This window comes from Motacilla alba, chromosome 9, assembly GCF_015832195.1.
Source record: "Motacilla alba alba isolate MOTALB_02 chromosome 9, Motacilla_alba_V1.0_pri, whole genome shotgun sequence".
Taxonomy (NCBI): Eukaryota; Metazoa; Chordata; class Aves; order Passeriformes; family Motacillidae; genus Motacilla; species Motacilla alba.
In genome coordinates this window covers 21,272,204-21,290,842 of record NC_052024.1, presented here as the reverse complement: position 1 = coordinate 21,290,842, position 18,639 = coordinate 21,272,204, and the positions used below count along the sequence as shown (strand labels likewise).

Here is an 18,639-nt window from a genome sequence, read left to right as displayed (position 1 = left end):
ATGAGAGACCTGCAAAGACAGAGTGGATGTGGAAAATTCAAATGATCCAGCCACTGGGCTGGTTTGTGGCTGTCCCTCAGCTGAACAGTCGGGAATGTGACGTGCCAAGGGCTTGAGCCTGAGATGCTCAACACCTACCTCAGCTTTTGTGCTGGATGTGCATGCCACATCACAATCCTCTTGCTGCATCAGGGAGAAGAAACCTCTCCAGCACGTGTAGTAAAGCAGCTAGAAAATTTTACTACAAGTTTTATTTTAATAGCACTTAGCACCTGCTTTAAAATATATTCATGTGGGTATATCACATACAGAGGCACATATAAACACAAATGTATTCAGGTTTCTCTGTACAGACACCTGCATACACAGAGCCCCCTCAGCAGGCAGCTCTAATGCCAGTACACACCGATCAGAGGAGATAGCTGTGTGTGTATATGGACACAGAACACAACAAAATTACCCAGAATACTACATTAAAAGAGGCTTTAATTAAAAATCCTACATTGGTGTGAACAGTGAGCCTTTCAGCACCACCAGCTGATGGCTGTGCTGTCAAATATTGTGGATTGTGGGTAATGCTGCCAATGCTGCCAATCACTACTGATGCTGCCAAATATTTTTGCGTTAGCTCACTCGGCTTGCACGAACTTTGCACATCTGCACAAGCTGGTCTGAGCTGGTCTTGCTCGGGCTTGGGATTTGCTGTCCTTGACATGGTCAGAGAGAGGAGCTGCAGGGCCGGGGCTGGAGGGGGACAGTGGCATCCTTAGCGGCAGCAGACCGTGCCAAAGTCTGAGTCAGCCGGGAAGGTGATTAATGCTGATTAAAGTCATTATCTTCCAGATCAGCCCCGATGGGTTCAGCAGCCAAGCTACGGCACTCATTGGATGATGCTCTCAGTCAGCCAGGCTTCACATGGGCACAAAATGTACTTTCTGCAGAGGAAGAGCAAGAGAAAAAACAACAAAGATGAGTGTAAGACCACTAATCTTTGCACTGGTCTCCAGAAAGGTAAAACTTTAACTGGGAGAGGAAAGTTCATTACATTAAGCAGGCTTTGATTCCAGCCACAGCACCTGCATTCCCTTGTAGGGCTGGTGTAGCTGTGACAGGAAGGGCCCCTAGCTTTTTAGTTTTCCCCAATATTTGTCCTTCCTGCTGAGATCTTTGCCAATGGTATTTGTTTGCTCGTTGTGTGTGGATACCCAGGCATTTACAAGCAGTTTCTTTGCCTTGCAGTTAAATACCTTCACAATGGGACTGTCAGGATTTGACAATTACCAGGCTGCTAAGGCTCGAATCAGAAAACAAATGGGGGCCCCGACCCAAGACCAAACCTTCAGGCACTGTGAAAACCTTGCCAGGACAGATGTCCCCCTCCAGGATTCCCATGTACCCCTCTGGGATCCCCATCCTGTTGCAGGTGCCTGGCACAAAGAGCTTTCCCTCCCTATTCTTCCCAGACTACTGGAACTGGAGGGATCAAAGGCCACCAACATACCACGAGCAGGGTGGCCTTTCCATGGCCTGCCCATTGCTGCTTAGAGTAGAGCATTCCTGGAATCCAGCTTCCTGGGGACGGGGTGTGGAGCAGCTGGAGCAGTGCTGGGAGGTTGGGTGAACATCACTCACCTCCCCAGGAGCAGCCCTTCCACTTCCATGGAACCTTTGGATGCCAAAGGCTGGAATCCCCACAGCCACAGAAATCCCTTGGCCAGGTCTGCTGGCAAAAGGCACGGAGTTTTCCCAGGGTTTCCCCATCCCTCCCCGGCCCCTGTTACCCTCCCTGCCAGGCAGGATGCTGCACCCAGTGCCAGGGCTGCCTCACCTCTGCCTCTGAGCCCCTGGCTGGTGCCAGCTGAGCTGTGGCACTCTCCACAGCTTGGCCCCAGGCAATTTAGTATTTAACATATTGAACTGTCAGTGGCACTAACAGACTCCAGCCTCGGTGATTCTCTGAGCAGGGGGCTGGATGGGGATGTGGTGACTAGCAGAGGCCAGCTTTAGGCTGGTCCCAAGGCTCATGGATGGGAAAGGTTGGCGTGCGACTCTTCCTCTGACTGCAATCACTTTCCAAAGGGGCTGATTGTTGGTTTGGTAGAGAGAAGCAGTGTTCCAACAGGATAAAGAACCAGGCCTGGCTCCACCAGGACGAATGACCTACCCATCAAGCTCTTGCACATCACAGCCAGGTGTGATCACAGTCCAGAGGGTGCAGAGAGCGGCACAGCACAGCCCAAAGCAACACTGACCCATCCCATGGCTGGAGAGCCTGGCCAGGCAGTGTTTAGATGATTGGCAAACAACAGGGTCTGCATTCTTGCTAATGCTTTATTAAAATAATAAAGTGCAGGAACTGAGCATAATGTTAGAATCGCCACGCTTATTGCCTGCTCTGTGTGGTGAGCAGTGTAATTGGTGGTGTTGATAATCTATGTGTGATAAAACAATGGGCTTAAGTTTATGGTGGGGCTCTGCTTTTGAACAGCTGAACACGCTTGTCACCTCAGTGGGAGGAATTCAAAGATTCCAGAGGGGCTGTGAGGCTGTACCCAGGTGCTGGGGCAATTTGCACATCCATTTTACTGCTCTGGGTCATTCAGAGACAGCTTTGATGTTTAAAAAAAAGGGAAAAGTATGCCATAAAGCAAAACAAAACAAAGGAAAAAAGATCTGGTCTGCAAGACACTGGCTCTCTAAGAGGAGGCTGATGTAGCCCATCAGTGGCTGGCACAAAACCAAAATTATGTTCTTTCATTTCTCCTCTCCTAAGCACGTCAGCTGGGGCGGGCAGCAGTGCTGAGGCCACGTGTGAGACAGCAGCTGAGGCTGATAAAACACATTTAGGAGAGAGAATTCGGTGCATTTACAGCACTGCTGTAAAGATACCAGAGGTTAATGAGCCTCTTCCCACCCCCAGCTCTGGGTGGTGCAGAAAAAAACTGGGAAGCAAACCCAGCAAACCTCTCCAGCTGCAGGTCCCAGCTGCAGCACAGGGCAGGGCACGGATGCTCCAGGGCAGCAGTGCCTGTGCCAGGTGTCCTGTGCCAGGAAATGCATCCTGATTGCTAAGGAAAACTGCAGGGTCTCCTCAGAGCCGTGCCAGGTGGGTGGCTTGGCCTGGAGACAGGCAGGGTATGAGGTGGAGCTCCTCCCCACACCTTTGGGAACAGGCAGGTTCAGTCCCTGCTGGCCTGCACGATGCTCATGCTGGCCCCAATTACAGAACATCCAATTGTTGCACGAGCAGGAAAAGACTGAGCAGGCTCACATGGAGACAATGAACTGCAGCTTATTTCCAGCAACCAGTCCAGCTCTGGGGCTGGTGCCACAGTCACCTCGAGCATCCCTGTTCTGTCCCAAAATACTTAGTGTCAACCCCCAACAAGAAAAAGGCAATTTGATCATAATTCTGAGACAGGTTTGAAAAGATTCCGTTCCCACAAGGAGCTGGCACAGCCTTACCTCTGAGCATCCTTCAGCTGGCAGTGGTACCCAGCATCTCCCCAGGGTGGTGGAGCTAACCATGGCCCTTGCATGGCCTCGTGCCAGCTCTCAGGGCTTTTCATCCATTTACCATGACTCATCTTTGAAGTTATACAATTTCATAGCAACTCTGAAATAACTGAATCTGCAACAGGCTCAAGCGACCCCTGCATGCACAGACATTACTGCTTTTCCCTCCTGCAGCACTGCACAGCTGAACAAATTTCCTTTCCTGGGCAAAAAGCCCCAGAAACAGGATTTTAAAACGAGCTGCAGGTTTTATTTCTTTAAACACTACTAATAAGTAGTTTCTGAGGGCATTAATCAACCATAAGCACATTTTACTTTCAGCAAAAGAAAAGCAAATCAAAGTTAGTAACATTTAGAGGGGAAATGTCTTTATAATAACCATGGGTTGATTTTGTAGGAGTTTCCAGATGGTGATGGTCCATCAAGACATCCCTTGGCCACTGCTCACTGCTGGGCAGCATCACAAAGGACGTGTCCCACCTCCCCGCACTCATCCTGTTCCAAAACCACCTTCCCAAGAGTCTCCAGACAAGGAGCATTGTGACTGGGAGCCCTGAGAATCCCCTCTACCTCCATGTCCTCCAACACCCCAGGTTTTATTTACCCAAACATAAAAGGCATGGCTTAATGGTGAAGTTTTGTGTTTTATTGTGGTTGGCACCAGAAAAGCATTTGCTCTGTGTTATCTCCATACACACATGCCAGAGACAAGACTGTGGTAATATTGGCTTCTGTGATTTTTGTTTCAAATTATTCTGAGATTTAAAAAAATACATTCACAAACCACCTGAGTCGTTTAAACTCAATGACTGCCTGCTATTTCATCACTGTATGCAAAAACCCATAATAACAAAAATCATCCAAAGCTGTGCATTTGTCACTTGAAGTAGAACAAAAAACACCCCAAAACAGTTATCAGTTTGCAACACAATAAAAGCTCTGGGCTTTATTTGATTTTTATTTTAACCACAATGAAAATACAAAGAGCTGGTGGCAATCAGTGTTTGTGATGAATACCAGTATCTGATCCTGTGGCCATCCCTACATTCTCCAGGCTGCACCAGCCCAACAGGAGGGTGTCTGGTGCTCAAAGAAGGCACCACAAAACACATCCCACCTGTTTTTCCCTGAACTCCACATCCTGGGAGTCCCATCACTGGCAATCCCTGTGGTACCACAGAATGCTTCAGGTGAGGGTGGCCCAGCCCATCCCATCCCCGCCAGCCCACATCACCTCTTACCCTTGATAAAGATTCAAGTTTGACCAAGTCCTGTTGATTTAATCATTTTTTAATAAAGCCATCGTTACTGAGTACACCAAGATTGCCAGTTAAGCTCTCTATATGTCGCTGGAGGTAACAGCGCTGTGATCGACAGCGGAACGGAAAAAAACCAAAAGGAAACCAAACCAAAAAACAAACCCCAACCGAAACGAGGTAGGTTAAAACCAGCAACACAGACCTTGTTATGCGACACCCCAACACCACAGGCGGCCATGCTTGCAGCTACTGAGAAAGAAAACCCCAGATACGCACTGAAAACAGAAATCAACTGAGCAAAGTTTATAAGGACACGATTCAACCTGAACTAAACACACACACACGGTTCGGCACAGATGTTGTCTTTCACTGTATGTTGGGTAATTCCTAGGGAGTGGAGGGGGTGGAAAACGAGTAGATTCAGACCCTTGGCCGAAGAAACCACACATATATATATTTTTTTAAGCTCTTTACAAGCCCAATCCAGAACACGGGGGACAGGCAGCTTGTTCCGTGGTCCCCATCCCTGTGCCGGCTGCTCCCGCACGCCAGTGCCCGGCTCTGGACTGGGGGAACGAACACCCACAACCTGCACCGGCAGGGTCCGGTGCCCACAGCATCCCGGGAGCCTCTGCAGTCACAAATCCCCCTCAGGGGTGAGCACGGGGCTCCTCTGAACGCTCTGCTGTCCTCTTCTCCTCCGATCCCCTGTCCCGGTGCCCGTGGCCAAGCCCCGGGCCAGGCAGGCACCTCCGGAGCAACAAGAAATGGCACCTCTGTCCCTATCAAGACACACCATTATGTGAAGATCCATATAGAAATATGGATTGACAGACTTGACAAAAATGGTAGCTGATTTTTATTAGTCTAAGGCTAGTAGTTTAGCCATTTAAAATCCATTTCCCAAAAGAGGGGAAAAAAACCTATTATTTTTTCTCTTCTTTAAAAATCCGTTAAGCCGTTGCTGCCAAAAGCAACATGTAAATGTTGGTGAAGGCAAAAGATTTCTAAAATTACCCAGCTATATGGTTATGGCCTTCATCACAAAGATAAAAGGTACATTTATTGTGCTGTCTCTCACCAGATTTAATTGGTAACTTTACAACATACTATATATTTGATGCTAGCAGGCAGACAGAATTAAAAACAGACTTTTTGACACTGTTTCTTTCCCCGTTCTTACAAAGTAGGGGACAAAGAAAAAGTAAAACTAAAAAATAAAATAAAATAAAATAAAGGAAAACTCATAACCCACTATAACACAGCGTAATCAGGAGACCTCGGGGGGTCCAAGCGTGAAAGTCCATCCCTGGCTGCAGTCCCTGCCCCGGGGCTGGCGGCGCCGGGGGAGCGTGGGGAGGGGGATCCTCGGCGCCCTCCGCACCTGCCTCTACAGTGTTAGTCCACGTGTTTAATGTCCTTTAAATTAGAAATAATGCCATGGTGAGTGCCAAGTGCTCCTCTGTTACCAGTTCATCATGGAGTTTCTGTTGAGGGTCATGAAAAACACTTGGCTGCTTCCTCCGGATCTCACCGATGCAAAAAATACCTGTTTGGAAGGAAAAAACACTTATTAATACTCAGGGGACGGAGCTAACCCATGCCAGACTGGGATTAAACTGAGCCACTCATTAGTAAATGCAGTAATTAAACCTCCTTCTCCCTCACTACCAAAAAGAATTTGGAATGCCTTAAAAATACCAGGTTTATCACATTTTACTGCCACAGCATCATTTGTTATGAAGTACTAACAAAGAACTGCTGTCAGTGGTTTGGATCTTGCTAAACATTCACCATTTGGTCGATATCTGCCTCAGTCTGAAATGGCTTTTTTTTTGGAAAAGTTAGTCCTGGTATTTCAGCTATTCCTGAAAGTAAAGCCCAGAAAAACAACTTCTCTTCAACATGCTCGAAGTGGAGAAACCTATCAGGATTCTGTATGAAGAACTGGGGTTTTGGTGCTTCTGGCATGATCCACCAGCATTCGATTCCAAGGGGAGTCTTAAAAATTAAATAAGTTGTAATTTGCAAACATTGAAGGGAACTATCTGAAGCCTCTGTCCTTAATAAAACCAAAAATTACTTGATCTTACCAGTTTAACCAGCTCTCCAGAAAGAGAAACATCTCAGTTTAGTATTTCAAACCCATCAGATGGTTCCAGTATTTTAGAAAGATCGCAGTGGGTTTTTTCCCAGCTTTGTTAGAATTAGATTACACTAAAATTAAACTTAAATTCAGCTTCTTGGACAGCTTCTCAAAACATACTCAACTGCAAAGTTAGGATACATCTTCCTGCAGAGCTTCAGCCTACCTCCATGCCCCAGGAAGGGCAGAGCTCAGCTAATGAGCAGCTGTTCACTACAGTGATCATGGCCTCAAAGCTCATTTACTGCACATTATTAAATCCTGCTCCGGGGACACAGCAACTGGTTTCTTCACTGGCTTTGTGATCGTGTCCATTATGAAAGATCTCCCTGCTGCTTGCTCCTGACTTATCTTAGAGAAACCTTGTGAGAGGAGGGAACACCACCTGCAGAACGACCTCAGCATTCAACCATCTCTTCCACTCAAAAATGCCTTTTCCTCCAGCAATTTCTCCTCATTCCCTGCCCCCCTTGCAACACCTGTGGCAGGGGGCATCTACATGACAGCCATGCAACTCTGGGGACCCTCCAGAGCAGTATTTATCACTGCTGTCCACAGAAATGGATGAGGCTGTAAGAGGAAAATAATTTAAGATGCATCAAAATGTGTCTGCATCAGAGCTCAAATCAGGGTCCCTTCCACACCATTGCTAATACTCAACTTTCAGAGTTCACTTGGCAGCCTCAATTTAATGTTCAGGTGAAAGAACTTAAGCCAAGTCGACACAGATCTCAGCTAGATGGAGAAGAGATCTTGCAGGCTGAGGTCTCCATCCACTGGAGAAATTTAACTGGGAATAGGCTTAAGGGCACTGCTTATTAAACAGAACCTTCAGATTAATGATTAATCTCAAGACAAACCAGACGTAAGCTCTAAAAGCACCTTGTAGCTCGCAGCACAGATACAAGCTTTGAAGTGGACTTACCTTATCATTTCTTTCACATAGAAACTTTAACCTTTGAGCTCGCTTGTGCATAAATACTCCATCCAAATGTCCTGTCTCCACTGACCGGATCTCAATAGCTTTCTCTCCCCAGCCCATTATTTGATTGGAATGAATGTAGGCTGTCAAAAGGAAGCGTTTGGCAGGTGTTACAACTTGTGTTGAGTTAAATATTATGCAATGGGCAGAAAAGCTCTCATAAGCTGCTACTCAAAAGCCTAAGCAGATCAATGGCAGAGCTCTGATGGCCTGCAGGGAGAGCAGCCTTTTCAGAGCACTTTTCATCCAAAAATTGCTGAGAAATTTAAACAGAAGCAGCATCACTTCTTCCAGTTTCACAAGGTGAGGGGCTGGGCAGTGTTTTGCCTCCATGGGCTGTGGAGCTGAGCAACAGCAGAGCCAGAAGAGCAACTCAAGGGCTCCCAGCTCCACACCCAGCCCCCTCCACTCAACACAGTATCCCACCAGTGCAACAGCTTGCATTATCTCACATTTATCTTCTGCTTATCTCGTACTCAAAAAAGTTCAAATCTTCAAGAAATTACTTGCTTTTATTATGGAGGACTAAACTGCACAAATTTAGCAATTTCATCTCATAGCTGGCTAAGGGAAATCCCCTTTCATAAAAGAGGGGAATCCCCTTCGTCCCAAATGACTCCATCTCAGCATTCTCAACTGCTCATCTTACTTGCATTTTAGGCAGGTGAAGAGGAAGGGTTGACCTACCCACGGAAGTAGGCATTTCTCCCCACTGGAGCACCACGTCTTTAGTTATCCGCCCGTAGGTGTTCACGTAGACACCCTCGTCCTCATAGCACACCAGCATCTCCATCCCGTCCGTCTTGGGCAGGATGACAATGGCGTGAGGAGTAATATTGCCCTGAATCTGCAGGCAACACAGACCCTGAGTCAGAATTACACTGAATGGAGAAAGGGGAAGGGAGCAGAGCACTGCAGGGAAAAAGCCCAAACCAGCCAGAGAACAAAGCCCTCCCCGCATTCCCCACACAGGCACTGGGTTTCAGAGATAAGCCTGAAGGGGAATAAACTGTCATGTTTACCCTTACCATCAAAGCTGTCTGACACAGCAAGGATAAACAGGTTCAGCAATTACAGACAGATCACAACATACACGCCCCCAAGACTGATGGCTGACACTTGGCTGGAACACAAATGAGTGACTGAGCCAATGAATCCATCACCAGTTCCAATCAAGGTAAATAAACTCAGAATTTTACAGGCAGCCCTAGGGAGGAAATATCCTATTTTTTAGCAATCATCCTCTAGCTCCAAGGGCAGCGGCATTGACTTTCCACCCATGTCTGCCCTTCCATAGCTAAGACAACACAAAACCATCCCAAACTGCCCCAGTATTTCCCCCTCTGCTCTTGCTAGTTTTTGCAGAGGAGACTGCTGCTTGGATCAGATGCAACAATTCCTGCATTTGTTTAGTGACACAGTTTTTCCTAGACCAGTTTATTGTGGGCCAACAGATGGATGACCATCTATATGACCCAACAAGAAAGTCCTGCAGAGAGCTCCATTACTGCTCCATGCAGTGTACAAACAGATTGTCCTCTTTATGGGACATAAAAAACCCTTTACTTTAAACTTTACTGCTCCTGAATGAGGACAGAAACAGCCTGTGCAGATGAACATGAAGTATGTGACGGCCCTGAGTCCTCTTTAGGTGAGTGCAGCACTGGGGAATGTCACACCCATCCCTGGTCCCCACCTGTGAGCCCCTGGGAGCCTGCCCAAACCTCACTGGTGACCCGTGTTCCTCAGGCAGCAGCACTGCCCCTGTACTCACATGAGATGGTATATAGATATCATAGGAGTTCCCAGAATCTACATCAATCACATGGAAACCAGTGTGGGATCCAAAGATAACCTTCAGCCTCTGGCCTTCTTCTACAGTGAGATCCACGAGCAACGGCTTGTGCTGGAGATCTGCAAAAGACTTTCATAATCCCTTCCATGAGCATCACAGAAAACCAACAAATCCCCATTGCAGCAGCCTGATACGCTTTTGAAATCATATTTGTTTGACTGTGTTTCCTATTAAATATGTGGTTATTTATTCTCCTGCTTCTCTGCTCCCCTCTCAGATGCCTCAGAGGGTGTTCAGTCATCCCAGCAGATAAGTGCCCACTCTTGCCAAGCCCAGCTCTCTCTCCCAGGAGCCCGAGGCTAACACAGGGATTTGGTCTCTAAAGGAAGGAGACAGCTCAATTTTACATGAGCGTGTGCTCAGTCTCTCTCAGCAGAGATCCGTGACCACCCACCTCCTGTCTTGGCAGGGATCACTGCTCTGGTTTGGGCAGCTGAAATGAGTCAGTTTAGCAAAGACCTACTTTTCCCTGCTCCATCTAACCTGCTGCAGCAAGGCTGGCACCAACCCCCAGCCATGTCCAGATCAAGCGCCATGGCTTAGGTGCTCAGCAGGAGAGTGAAACAAACATCTGTGGGAAGCTGGATCCCAGACCAATTTGATGCTGCTGAGCTCTCCATGTCACTGAGCCCATTTACTCTGGCTTTTGTTCAGAAAAAGCAAACGTGACCTAATACTGCATAGGTCCATTTGTGCTGGAAAGATGTAAAATGAGATTACTCAGCATGAGCATCTCCACAAGGCATTGCCCTTGTGACTCTTCTCTGCACAGAGCTTGGGATGAAAAGTGCTCTGAAGGACTAAGCACAAAATACCCACTGGCAGGTTGGAGAGGAGGAAGGTCTCACTGAGGAAACCAAGGCAGGTGAAAAGAAAAAAAGAGAAAGAGTGGGTCACTCTCCCAAACTTTTTGTCTTGAAACAGAATCCAAATTGCAGAAGGGGAGAGGACCTTGCAAAATGAAAACAGAAAATCATGCCAGCCTATTTTTGTACTGTATGTTAAAAATTAGTCAGAGAGAAAAACACCAAACACAAAAACCTCACAAAAAACACCCACCAAAATCCCCAGCTCAATTTTACTCATATGCATTTGATCAGCTTTCTGCAAATTCCCCAAGTAAAGCCTGCTAGCATAAACTAATAATAACAGTTCATTGTTGGCTGCAAGCAGAACATATCCAATCTCTTCAGCCAGCGAGGATCCCATCTCCCATGCCTGCCAGGCATCCTAAGGAGCTCAGCTACATAAGCAAGATGCTTTTCTGCTCTTCAGAGTACAGAAATCTCATGCATTTACAATTACAGAGTGTAAAAGACACACATACCTTAAATGCCATAAACTTGTGATATGGTTTAGGAGCCCAAGCGTAGATCTCTACAGCGTTCTTTAAGGCAATCACCAAGAACTTGATTCTTTCATATTTCACTAAAATAAAAACAAACCCAATTTAAAAAACATTCACTCTCTTTACAACAAATCTCCAGGAACAGCTTCTCAGGCCATCCCTCTGTTGATTCTCATTGCACAGAGTCCACCTAATGCATAAAGATGAATTCCAAATTTACTTGTGGCTATGGTCTACCTATACTTTTAATAGCAAATTGTCAGGTCAGACCTAAGACTAGAGAACAAAACCACATCTCTTCAGACATTTATTTCCACTCACCAACTTTGTAGTGGATGCATCCCTCCAGGTCCCCAACTGTGATCCAGCCCTGCTTCTTCTCCACCTCAGGGTCATTGTGTAAAATCCTGTTTCTCAGCCAGGACAGGTAGTACACACGCAGCTTGTTCTTCTTTCCTGTTGACAAAGGAAATGTCCCTGTCAGAGCAGAGCACGTTTGCATGGACCATCTTGAGGTTTCAGTGCTTATTTTCAGTCACAAGATGATAGAATGTAAGTCCATTTAATGATAAAAGTAATATAAAGAGTAATTGGAATTAGTAATTTAGTTGTTGCATTGGGTTTTTCCTTGGGAAGAAATATATGGAAAGTGAAGCCCAGACCTGTGTCTTGCAGGCTGCAGGCAGACACTGGAAAAGCCAGGCTTTTGCTTCCCACAGCATAGAAATATTCCTTTTCCTATAAATCAGTGTTCACAGAGGGACAGTGGGACTCAGTGGGGCAGTGATCCCAACCCTCCTACAGCTCAAAGCTTATTCAACCACTCAGCTACCTGGTTTCTTTCTTTCCCTCTCCTTCATACAACATTAATTCCACCCTGGAGATGAGACAGGAGCTCCTTGGCCTGCGACAGGCACTGCTGTTTGCCAGCAAGCCTGGTGCTGGGCTCTGCAATGCTGAGGGGCTGCCCAATTTCTGCGCTGCTGCCTGCTCTTGGATGGCTGTGACATGGCTGCAAAATCCCTGTGGCTGCAGAGCCCCCACGACAGGGACAGGACAGAGCTCACACTGAGCCTGGTGAGGCAGCACCCAAAGGATAGACCCTGTCTGCTCCCAGGTTTCCACAAGTCCCCAGGACTCATTCTCAGCATCATCCTGGAGTTTGGTGCTATTCCCATTCCAGCTGTGCTAACCCCTTATCCCTACAGCTGGATCCCAAAACCACAGGGGAGCTGCAGACCAGGTAAAGGATGGAGCAATGAGTTTGGAGCTCTGGCTGAAAGGGGGGAGCAGGAATTTGCAGGTGAATGCAGAGCGAGGCCAGAAAGGAAACAGAAGGATGCTATCAAACCATTTCCTAATGAGCACTTCTCTTGCTGCCCTCTGTGAGCTCTGCTGGACAGGTGTCAGCAGGAGAAGGCTCTGCCCTGGCTGTCACCCGTGTGCTCCTTGGGGCTGCTGTGCAGGAGGATGCTGGATGCTCTCCCTGGAGACTGGACTATAGAGGTTTTGGGGCTTTTTTCCCAGAAATCACCCCATGAGCTTGATATGAGCACTCTGGAGCTCCCAGCTAAACATGGGGACAGTGAAAAGCCGTTGGCCCTCACAATGCCTGGGACAGCCCAAGCACATCTGTGGTCTGAACTGGAAATCTAAAGCCATGGATCACGGCTCCCTCAGCCAGAGCCAAACAGACCCAAAAGCAGAGCTCGCTGCCCCCCTCAAGCTGTGACTGTCCCCTTTGCTGGGCCACCTGCCTGTATCCTGCACCTCCCCTTCCCCCCTCAAGGAGACTGGAGATGAAGTGCAGTCAGCAGGTGAAGGAAGCAAACTCTCTTGAAAGCAGATTTAACTGATTTCATTCCAGAATAAACCACCTCCAGCTCCCCTGGGAGCTTCCCTCTGACACCAGTGAGCAGGTTCTGTCTGAGCTGGAACCCCTCAGGGCTTGTACAAGGCCGAGCAGGTGAATGACGGGGTGAAGGCACGAGAGGAGCACCTGATATTGTCACGAGGACGTTGAGGCCCTCGAGGACGTCCATCTGCTGGAAGCGCCGCCTGTTGATGAGGTTGTAGACCTTGCCCTGCCCACTCCGATCCAGCAGCATCAGGCCGTTCTCCGTGCCCACCAGCAGATTCACACCTGGAGAAGAGAGCAGAGGGCCATGGGTGCCAGGAGCCATGGCTGCTCCCAAGGACAACACCCCGAGCTCATCTCTGCTGCCAGCAGAAGTGTGACCGGCCCAGCTGAGGCTGGGACCTTCCCATGGACAGCAAGGGTCACTCTGCAGCGCGGGGGGACGTGACCTTGGGGGATTGTTCCAGACTGCAAGGCAAGATGTATTCTATTACCATCGATATGGCAGTTGTCTTTTGTCAAGTGAGCAGTTTTCCTTATCCCTTCCACAGTCACTCCTCCCTCGAGAGGGGACATCTGCTGATAAGAGGCTGTTGAATGTCACTGCCTGACTGATAAGAACTACAGCATCCCATCGTGAGATGCTCCGCCCAGAGGGAGGAGCCAAGCATTCCTACCCGGATATAATCTGGAGATTCTGGAAATACCACACACCGTCTCCACTGGATTTCCCAGAGGAACAGCAGCTGCTTCTGCTTCCACTGTATCTTCAGAGGAAGACTACACCCTTTTCTACATGATCCCTGCTCCAGCAGAACCACCCCTGACACTCCAGGAGGGCTGCAGCCACATTTCCATTTGGACTGCTACCAGCACCCTGACCAACAGGGTGTCAGGTTGTGTTCTGACTCTGTCAGTGTTGTTTTAGTTTTACTGCATTGCTTATTTTATCCTTTTATTTTCTTCCCTATTAAAGAAATGTTATTTCCTGCTCCCGTATTTGTTGCCTGAGAGCCCCTTAATTTAAATTTTATAGCAATTCAGAGGGAGGGGGTTTACATTTTCCATATCAGGGAGGCTCCTGCCTTCCTTAGCAGGCACCTGTCTTTCCAAACCAAGAGAGGGATGGGGAAGGGGCCAAGCAGAGACAGGGACACATTCCCACACATTCCCACCTGTCCTAGGGTGACGTTATGATGCTTCTATCCCCATTCCTGTGTTCTGTTTATGCTGGATGTTATGTTCTGTGCCTTCAACACTGGCTCTGAAGAGCGAACGTTTTGTTGTGGTTTTGTTATCAGCCTGCTCCCCCATGGCTGGTGGGACACAGAGATGGGCAGTGCATAGTGCAGCTTTGGCTTTTTGCTTTGCTCTTACTTCTGCTTTGCTCTTGCTTTTGCTCCTGCTAGTTGGTTAGTTTAGGTAAGCAGTCCGAATTTTTCCCTGGACTGTTTTTCCTTTCCTTTTTTTGAAACTACTCGAACCTGCTCCGGACTGGGACCTGGGAAACACCAAGAGTTTGCACCTTGTGGCTGCAGCAGCCATTCCCAGTGCCAGAGGGACAGAAACAGAGCGACCACTCCCAGAAGAGACTTTATGAATTTGTCATCCTTTTCAGAGCGGTGAAAGAGTCTTGTCACCTGGTATTGTTCATTCTGTGTGCTGGGGATGCTCTGCCTGTTAAATAAACAGGTTCTTTCCACTTCCCTCTGAGGAATCCTTCCTGAACCAGTTGGAGAGAGGGGCTGTGTGGATTTGCTTTCTGGAGGGTCCCCCTTTTGGAGGTTTTCTCCCAAATTTGCCCTAAACCAGGACACCACCCCAGCCCCTGGGAGCCACACGGAGGGCAGGGCGGGCCCGGGGCTTACCCCAGAGAGCAGCACAGAGAATCTCGGAGTTGAAGCGCTTCTTGTACTTGCGGATCTCCGGGGTGTCGCTGTGGGGACGGATGTTGGTGGGGTTCACGTTCACCACCGAGATCTTGCGCGCCTCATTCAGCTTGGCCTGCTCCTGCCTCAGCAGCTCGCTGGTGAACAGGGCTGGCAAGGGAACACAGCAGGACAGGGAGGGGTGATGGTTAAATGTTCTGTCACCTCTTTTTTGGGATAGAATGATAATATTTGGTTTATTTCTCCATGGGGGAATCGTCACTGTGTTACAAGATATTAGTTTGCCCAAGCAGATAGCAGGGTGGATTTCTGCTGCTCCCCATTTCCTCACAGATTTTTCAGGTGGCATTTTGCTGGGGGGGATAAGAAGTTGGACGGCAGCTAGAGAGGGCAAGGATACAGACGCCAGCTATATCTGGAGTGAGTGAAATGTGAGAGGTTCTCTGGGGTTATTCAGGCTCCCTGGCCTGCTTTCCACAAGGCCCTCCCATCTCAAACTGGCCACATTGGCTCTTACGATTAGCAGATGACTCTTCATCCTCATCTTCATCTTCATCGGTAGGTGAGGTCTGATACACTCTGGTGTCCACAAAGGGGGTGAAAGAGGCTTTGGTGCTACTTCCCATTCCATACTAGAAAATGAACAGCAAAGAGAGAGCTCAGCACACAGTAATTTTGTGCACCTGTGTACATCTAAGACTTTCTAATTAGCAAATGGCGCCTGCCTCTGCGGCGCCCTTTTTGAGCCCTCTATGAACATCTGCTCCTCCTCCCCATAACTAATCAGAAACAAAAAATTAAATTGGATTTCTGAGTGTTTGTGAGTGACAGAAAATGGGAGGAGCAGGGCCTGGCTCCGCTCTCTCCTCACAGGCAGAAGCACAGCCATGGGGACAGTCAGCAGAGAAACCACAGGGCCAAAGGCAGAAGCCAAGGCAGGTGAAATCCAACCCAGAATCACAAAATCATTTAGACTGGAGCAGACCTTTAAAATCATCAATCCACCTGTTTACTCTCTGCATGTCACACACATGCCTTACACTTCTCTGGGATGTCAGGCAGGCGAGGGGTTGCTTTTCCCACTTTTCCATTCCAGCTGAGGTTGGCAGGATGGTGCTGGGAGTCCCTGTGAAGCCCTGGCTTGGGGGCAGGGGCACAGTTTTCAATTATCCCAAGCACTTCAAGTGGGACTGCAGAAAGGGGCATTTCTAAGTTAACAAAACTTAACCTGAGGGTATCACAGGAAATGTCAGAGCCAGTGTTTTGCTGAGGGAATCTGGGCATGAACAAACTGCAGTGTCACACAGCTTTCTTTTTAAAACCATTGCTTTAAGGCAGAAAACGAGGCTAAGACCTCACTCCAAGCAAAAGGAAATCCTTGCCTTTGGAGTCAAAGTGACGTGAATTCCCCCCTTTTTTGAGCAGCTTATCCTTCCTACTCCAGCATTTACCCAGGACATGCTTTATGGATGAGCTCAGTTTAGAGCTGCAACAGCAGCAAACCCAGCTCACTCTGCAGCACCACTACAGCTCATGTCTTTCTTCTCTGGGACACTGTCCTTCTTCTGAAATCTTCCTCAGCTTTCACCCAGTCACCAAGCCCCGGCTGCTCCCCATGCCCACTGCCACAGTCCCTGTGTGACAGCTGCCATGGGGACCTGCCTGGGGAGATGTGCCATGGGGAACACCACCACCCTGGCACATCCCCACTGAAACCAGGCTGGGCCTGTGCCTGTCCTCCAGTGAGCCATAAAAGGATTCAAGGGCACAAAAAGCCAGGTGTAGGAGCAGCTTTGTGGCTCGTGACTTTTCCAAGCGTTTTGGGGCTGGCATCCATGGGCGAGCCAGCATCCATGCCAAAATCAGGCTGTGCATCCTGCTTCCCTCCCAGCCCTATTCCCTGACAGCCTGGCTGTTTCCATAGAAACAGGATGGATTTCTAAGCAGAATATGGTAACTGAAGGAGTTAACAGCCTGCAGCAGGGAAGGCTGTGGGCACAGATACCTCTGCTTTGTGCTTGTCTCCTCTCCAAGAAATACACAGATTCTTTCCCTGTGCTGAATGTCTTTTCCATAAAACAATAGCAATTTAAGGAAGAGGAGATTTCAGTTTTTGCAGGGATTTCCAGCTGAGAGCCAGGTGCTTTCCAGCAAATGAATTACAAAGAAACCCCTCATCCCAATGCACCGAGCATTTTTCCTTGCTCACATTCAGTTTTTCTCCTCAGAAGATGACATTTTAATAGCTTCCAAGGCTGATATTTAAATATTAAGACTTCATCTTTCCCCAGGTCCTGTTCAACAGCCTATAAACCTGTGTGGTGGCTTACAAAGAGCATCAAGCTGCAGGCTGAGGTCATGCTTGCATGAGTCACCTGGAAGTCCATGAACAAAATCCCCAAGTTTCCACTCACACCCACTCCCTGCTCAGTCAGCTCTAAAAATACAATTTTAGAAATGGAGAAGATCTTTTTGGTTGATATTCTATAAATTAATACATTTAAACCCAATCCTAGGCTGCATTTCAGCCCCAGGATGACTGTGGAAGGTGTTACTTTCGGGATCAACTCTCTCATTCCTGCTTTTAATGCCAATTAGGAAACAGATAAAAACTTGAGGTCAAGTCAGGCACCATCTGTTCTTACGTTTTATCAATGCCCAATTCCAAGATTATTTTTTTATACTGCTAGTAAAAGTACACCATAGAGTGAGAACATCAATTCTATGAAAGAACATAGGATGGCAGAATTCTTGATGTACAACCTACCAAGTGAAACAAAAACATTAAATACAATAGCTTAATTAGCACCAAATTGGTTGAATTCTCATGGGAAAAATGAACTGTTTGGTTCCCACAGCTGAGGATGGTAAGCTGGACACATCAATTCCCTTGGTTTATTTGTCTCATCTTGTACTAAGACTTTTTACACTTACTCAATTTAATGTTCAATCATGTGCCTATAAAACACCTCCCAGAGAGAAACATTTTGCCATGACAGGAAACACACGGCTTTAAAAGTGTGCAGGCTTCTTCTACTCTGAAGAACAACCTGGAATTTTGTTGGCTTTGGTTTCTGGTAACCCTTTCAGTCATGATAATTATCAGAGGTTGCACAGATGGAAGCTGGGCCCAGTTGAAGCTAATGGCTCTCACCACTTTCTTTTATATCCAAATGTTCAAAAAAAAAAATGGGGCTTTCTTACCAGTTGGCAGCACTTGTGTCACACCACCAGAACTCCAGCTGGTGGGCTTGAAAGACCTAATAAAGGCTTCTCCCATCAGCCACAGACCCCTATAGCAGTAACCCATCCGATTCCCTCGCATTTCCACTACACTCACCCACGGGGACCAGAAACAGAGAGAGGGAGGAGCCAAGAAAGGCAGAAGGAGAGCAGGAGAGTCCCGTCAGGGGGCAGAGATGTTAATACTCGATTTAAAAGCGGTGCAAAGGAGAAAGAGGAGCCCCCCACCACCTACTTCAGGCACCGAGTCCATGTCCTGCGCATGCGTGGAGACTCGCCCCAGGGCCTCGGTCGGCGTGCCCGCCGGCGAGTGGCTTTGCTGCACCAGGTCAGGCAGATTGATGTGACCTGCAAAGCCATTGCTGGCTGCGTGGCCAGAACGCTTTTTTTCACCAGAGGTCTGCAGAGACACAAGGCATGAGGAAGAAAAGAGAAGGGAGGGGGGAGGGAAGAGAAAAAGAAGAGAAAAAAACCAAACAAAAACGAGGTTGTCGGCAGTCCCCCGGCTCCCAGAGCAAGCGCAGGAGAAGGACCCTCTCTGTT

The 18,639-nt window shown here is 47.9% G+C and overlaps 1 protein-coding gene across 10 annotated transcripts in view; it reads right to left on the bottom strand.

The window, feature by feature from the left end:
• Positions 1-4,790: 4,790 nt before the first annotated feature.
• The window catches only part of TNIK (TRAF2 and NCK interacting kinase), a 153,110-nt gene continuing 139,261 nt past the window's right edge, over positions 4,791-18,639 (bottom strand). For 9 of the 10 annotated variants that reach the window (XM_038146281.1, XM_038146280.1, XM_038146282.1 and 6 more), the window contains 10 exons: positions 18,332-18,496; positions 15,371-15,485; positions 14,833-15,003; positions 13,106-13,249; positions 11,428-11,562; positions 11,086-11,186; positions 9,678-9,827; positions 8,591-8,750; positions 7,847-7,986; positions 4,791-6,324 (listed from right to left, as the gene is read on the bottom strand). In XM_038146281.1, coding sequence (XP_038002209.1) covers positions 6,241-6,324; positions 7,847-7,986; positions 8,591-8,750; positions 9,678-9,827; positions 11,086-11,186; positions 11,428-11,562; positions 13,106-13,249; positions 14,833-15,003; positions 15,371-15,485; positions 18,332-18,496 — 1,365 coding nt within the window. In that variant the 3' untranslated portion in view covers positions 4,791-6,240. The remainder of the gene's footprint in view (positions 6,325-7,846; positions 7,987-8,590; positions 8,751-9,677; positions 9,828-11,085; positions 11,187-11,427; positions 11,563-13,105; positions 13,250-14,832; positions 15,004-15,370; positions 15,486-18,331; positions 18,497-18,639) is intronic. The other variant, XM_038146288.1, reaches the window with a different exon arrangement.